This window comes from Phaseolus vulgaris, chromosome 3 (assembly GCF_000499845.2).
Source record: "Phaseolus vulgaris cultivar G19833 chromosome 3, P. vulgaris v2.0, whole genome shotgun sequence".
Taxonomy (NCBI): domain Eukaryota; kingdom Viridiplantae; phylum Streptophyta; class Magnoliopsida; order Fabales; family Fabaceae; genus Phaseolus; species Phaseolus vulgaris.
In genome coordinates this window covers 11744668-11750709 of record NC_023757.2, presented here as the reverse complement: position 1 = coordinate 11750709, position 6042 = coordinate 11744668, and the positions used below count along the sequence as shown (strand labels likewise).

The 6042-nt window shown below is 34.1% G+C and overlaps 1 protein-coding gene across 1 annotated transcript; it reads right to left on the bottom strand.

Annotated features, from left to right (window-relative positions):
* Positions 1-297: 297 nt before the first annotated feature.
* LOC137806659 (outer envelope pore protein 37, chloroplastic) lies at positions 298-5245 on the bottom strand. The gene is made up of 6 exons (XM_068606880.1): positions 4703-5245; positions 4537-4626; positions 4262-4432; positions 3883-3977; positions 1718-1838; positions 298-720 (listed from the first exon to the last, which is right to left on the bottom strand). Exons 1-6 carry the CDS (start codon positions 5135-5137, stop codon positions 589-591), a joined length of 1044 nt encoding a protein of 347 aa, XP_068462981.1. The 5' UTR covers positions 5138-5245; the 3' UTR covers positions 298-588.
* Positions 5246-6042: the final 797 nt, after the last annotated feature.

Sequence of the window (6042 nt, the reverse complement as noted above, 5' to 3'; positions counted from 1 at the left end):
ACATTAACTTTCATTTCTATTGAGACGCTAAATCCACATTAGTCTCATGTAGAGTCTCTTTTTTACTATTTGCAACGCTCTTTTGAGGACTCTACTATCATTATTTCTTTTAGTGATAATACAAAAAATATAACAAATTTTAACTTCTGATTTCTATAATAAAAAGTATCTGGATTTCGCATTCTGGAATTAAAAAAAAATTAATGAGAAATGTCAAAAAGGATAATTTGAACATTTTTTAAAGTTTGAGGGTGCAGGAAGAAAAGCATGGAGGTGAAGGAAGAAACACATGGAGGCGCAAGAAATGCATGGTGGTGCAGGAAGAATTTCCCATTTTTGGATTGCCAACATCGGAAACTTATCTTTACAAATTTTGTACGATGAAAATTGTTACCAGAAGCTAATTGCAGTCCTGCTACACCCCTAAGAAATTAGCTGCCTTGGAGAAGTATCAAATGGTTAATACACTTTTGCAAAAAGTATGTGGACTATGGAGGGATGAAACTATGATCCCCTGGACCTGGCCAAAGCCAAGATACCCATTTTTTTATACATAGAAAACAGCTAAAGTCACCCACCACTTGAGCCTTAAAAGTCCCATCTCTTCTTAATCCGAAACATCAAAACAGAAGATTTGATGTCGTCTTGTGGCACCTGAAGCATGAATTGAACTTTCATCTGCATCGGAGCTGTTTTGGCTTTCCCACCTTCATCTCCAACCTGAATTAAGCTAATGTGGTCACTGAGAGTAATAGATAATAAACTCAATACTTTTGGTGGAATCCACCATCATCCACAAATTCTCTGTATACACCTAACATACTATTTTCTCACTACAGAAAAGTGGATTATAATCTAACAGTTTAGAGATAAATTGAAGCAATCAAGAATTGGAATTCCAACAGAAGTCTTGGTACAAAGAAGATGATAGCAAAGTATTAAAAGGAATTTAGTTAAACATTCAAGAAAAGAAACAGGTAAACCAATAACCCATTTTCCTATATTGATCTACTATCTACCATGGTTCAAGAAGTTTAAGGAGTACATGTATGCATCCCTTATGCAGGAGGCAGTATTCTGTGGTCCCTAAATGTAAAACAACAATGCAGGTGCAATGTATTTCGAAAGCTATCAACAATTATAGTCTGAAATGTAAGTGCTAAAGCTGAAAAGTCAGCTAATAATGTGATAGAAACTAGGTCAGAGTTCTACTAACAGAAAAGAGTACAAATGATAGGCAGGACTTTCAAGAGGCCTGGACTCTCCAACAACAATCTGAATTGTCTCTCAAATCATAAGACAAATCCTTTTCAACCCTTTAACTTGTTTATAGGCAACATGTGATGTTTTTCTAATTACCTCAGTTCAAAACTTACTAAATCTCAAATTATTCCACTAATTAACCCTGGAGGTTACTTAACTTGATGATTTGCTCCATTGAAGGATGGATCGGGGACAGTGTAAGAAACTACCACTAGAAGTATATGCACTCCACTTATATTTTATTTATTTAATTATCATTTGACAGATTTATGTCTTGGATCAAATAAATATTGAAGACAATAATATTGGTGTAAGTATGCATGTCATTGCCAAATTAAATATTAATATTTGAGAAATAAAACGACTCTGTTACTAAAAACTAGGAATTATAATCATAACAAGGGGCATCATGATATTGAATATGAATTACATAATTGCAAAAGGAGGCACTTACCCAAAGAGATGCCCAGCCAAGGCGAACCTCTGAATCATAACCAGCTTTAAATTTGAAATCTTTACCATAGGTGCGCTTGTACACAGCACTCCAATAGTTGGAATCACAATTATACAAGTAGCTATACATTAAGCATTTAGAAAAAACCACATCAATAAATAGGCAAACTGATTCTGTTAATTGAAATACTAAAATGCATAAAATTTAGAGCAGGTAATCAATATCTGAATTAGTTAATCAAACAGGAATATAAAACAATAGCAGCTATGACAAAACAAAATGGGATTTTAGCATAACTTACAAGATTACAATTATAAATGCGAAAATTGAGAAAGCTAAATAATAACAAAACATGAATGTTCAACCACATCACGTAGCAAGAATAGAGAATAAGCTTTTTTCCAACTGTACTACCATTGTACCAGTAAACTCTAGTTACAAACATAGACCACAATCTAATGCAGAGGGTTTAAATACGAACAATCTCACAGAGATTTTGATAGATACTGTCTGTTACTAAGAGAGTTGTGAGAATGGGAAATAGGAGAACTTAATAATTATTACTTTTCCAAGTAGCCTAGTAAAAAATGCTATAAAAACTGTCGAACATGTGCTTCTTAATCTCATCCAGGATACTACTCAACATCCTCCCTAGTTCCTGATAAATGGTGTTGACAAACACCTCTATTATAACATATTTATGACAGAACACAATCAAAAAAAAGGGAGAGAGAGAACAAGAGCTATAGGTGCAGAATCGGAAATTTTATTTCACACATCTGCATATCACTTTACAGCATTACTATTTATAGTACTGTTACAAGTAGTAGGTTAACAACCCGCTAGCCACTTAACTAACATAACATTATCTGAATTATCTAAAACACTCCCCCCCTAATTTACATCAGTAATAGATTGCACTCCTATCATCTATCCAATCATCAGTCACCTGTTCATTAGTATTGCAGTATATCAACTCTTGATTTCCTTTAGGAAGTGAATCTTGTCTCAACATGTTTGCTCCTTCCATGAGTAACAAGATGTTCAACCACGCTTATAGCTTGACTTGTTGTCTATTAGCATCTTCTTAAGCTCTTCTCTAATCTTCATTTCTGACATCAAGTTCTCAAGTGACAATATTTGACAACCTCCCACTGAGGCTGCAATGTATTCAGCCTCACATAAAGACAATGCCAACAGTGACTCCTTATAACACCATAAAATAGGTGCTCCACAATTATAAACACTTACCCTGCAGTGCTTCTCCGTCACTTTTATCATCACATTAATCTAAGTCAGAGTAGCCTAATACTTCATCAAAAGTATTTATGCCATGTTTCGAAAACAACAACCCATAGTCCAAAGTGCCCTTCACATATCTCAATATCCTCTTAGTTGCGACAAGCAAATTGGAATACAATTCTTAAAGCTTACAAAGATACTAACTATGCAGGGTAAATAGCTAATAGGAGATCCACTAATTGATGTTGTACCTTTCTTGGAGAAAACTAGTAACTTGTAGAAGTAAAAAAAAAAGGCATATTATTGTAGCTCAATATAGTGCTTTGATTGAAAATTAAATTATCTTACAAAGCTTTAACATTAAATGGGATGGACCTATAAACTCTATTGTGATAATAAGTAATCAACATAGCTTAGAATCTTTTTCAGCATGATCAAAAGAAACACATTGAAGTGATAGGTCTTTTAATAAGGAAAAGCTTGATTATAACTTAATTTGTACTCCGTATGTACCTTCATAAGGTCAATTTGTAGATATTCCCAAAGTATTGTGGAATACAGTTTTGAAAGGATTTTTAGATGGATCTTATGCCATTGTAAGGTTGCCAGACATAAGAAAAACAATTCTCTTATTTGACATTTAGATGATCCAACCGAAGATGATGCCAGGTATCATAGCAAGTTTCAAAGATAAAGTCTCATGTTATAAGTATATAGGATAAACGGAACCCAATATTCAAGAATCTACAATATGACAACAATTATAGCCCAATAATTAAGGCGCACTTTATGTAGGTACAATTAAAATGCATAGTGTTTTCCAAACTCAGTTAAAAGCAACTTATCTATCATATACCGAGAAATTGGAGTGCAACAAAAACAGTGAATGTATAAATGAAAGGTTCTTAAAGGAGTGTTATAACCTTAATTTGTCAGAAGGACCAAACCGACGCTTAAAGGCAAAAGATAGGGCATTTGAAGGAAGTGAAAGTATTGGAAAAAATGACATTTCGTCGTCCTGCATTTGAAACATTCAATAATAGTAGGCACAAGGTAGTATCTCACAACCAAATACAAATGATGGGAAAAATAATTGATACCTAATGCAATAAACTTAAGATATATACCAAGAGCAACACTCTACTATAATTTACACTATTAATTGAAATTTACTACAAAATACAATGTGGGTCCCACTCAAGATTTCGTAGTTCCAAAAAATTTTAACCAGCACTTTTTGACAATGATGGGGTAGTAAGCAGTACCGTTCAGCAAAGAATAATCCTAAAACCAGGAAAGTACCTTGTAGCTGTATCTCAATTTCACTTCTTCATCATTGTACTGGGCAGAGCCGACTCCATTCAAAATTTGTCCTTTAAGAATCCCACTGACTGACAACAAACTCTTGGCCTCCTCCTCTTCTTTCTCTTGCAGAGAAACCTCACCAAGGGGAAATCTGAAGGTTGCTTTTGGCTGCGGATAGAATTGAAACAAGAAAACGATGAAACATAGTAGTAGTAGTAGTATTGTGTTTTTGCGTTTGTTTTTTCAAAGATAATATGATTCGTAATACAGACCAATCTAACGGATGGAACTGGTGTTGATAGTTGAAGTGAATAGCCAGGATGGGCGATGTTTGCAAGCATGGTAACCTCTCCTTGTTGAGCCTAAGGAGGAGAAAGAAGACAGAGGTGAGAATGTGAAGAATCAAAAGATAGGGTGATGCAGAGGTAGAAGTAAGACCTTGACATCGTGAGCAGCAGTGAGCTGCAATCTGGGACCCACATCGATGGAAGTCTTAACGAGAGCATTATGGTCTTCGAGGTCGTAGTGGAGGCTGAGGTGCTTCGAAACAAAGCTGATTTGGGGTTCGGCGATGTCGCCTTTACCACTGTGGTTGAATTGAAGCTTGAACTTGGCAAGGTTGTCCAACAACTTGCAAGAAATTTTATGGAAGAAGACGGCGCTTTCACTGTCGAACTCGGATGTAACTCTGAGGGCTGGCCTCCTCGGAAATGAGAAGAGTGGTGGCTTACAGTTGTGGGTTGATGTCACTGCCAGAGGCAACTGTGACTGCGGCTCAACCGCCGCGGGTGCCGCCGCCGATGGGACCATCACGTAATTAGGGTTTCCAGCTGCCGGTTCCATCTCCACCCTCCGATTCTCTCTCGTTACCATCAACACCACTACCCTTCTCCACCTCTACTTCTAGAGCCGCCAACCACCGCTAAATGCTATTGTTTTATTGAATTAAAAATCTATCCCCATCACATTATTCCCATGCTTGGTTTATTGAATTATTCTAACGAGTATTAATCAAAATTATTTTTTATTTATTTTTATAATTTTTATTCTGTGTTAAATCTTTTTTAATTTAATATAAAAAATAAAATTAAAAAGTAATTCAATAATATTTATTCTTATATATAAAATTGAAATATATAATAATAAATCAATCGAAATATAAAACAATGAATTAGAGTATGATGAATAATACCACATGAAAATTAAAAAGATACAAACTTGATTAGAGTAGTTTATAATAAGTTAATAACTAACTTAATGATATTAAGTGAGGTGAAAATTCTTAAGAAATCTTTTATTATATTGACACATGTTCAAATTAAGGTTATTTTAATTGTATCATTATGAAATTTAGAAAAAAAAACCACATATATTAAGAAGAGTTGTTTTACAAAATAAACAACCTTGTATGTTACAAAACAAACAGAAATTACAACTTTTTCACATTACATTATGATTGATTGATGTTATATTTCCCAAACATCATATTTGTCCATATTTTAACAAATTTGCATGCATACATCATTCACACATTGAATAAATAAATGCATCACAATATACACAACTCATCATAGTTCTCCACCATGCATCCGTAATAACTTTTTGCACAAAATCTACTAACATTTTACACTTTGTTTTAACATTTTTATTAATGTGAAATTGACACAAAAGTTGGAAGCTTCAAGAAAGACAATGCTAATTGCATTTATTAAAGTAGTGTCTCTTCCACTAACAATGACTTGAGAGAATATATCTTATCTTAAAAACGACATTATAAG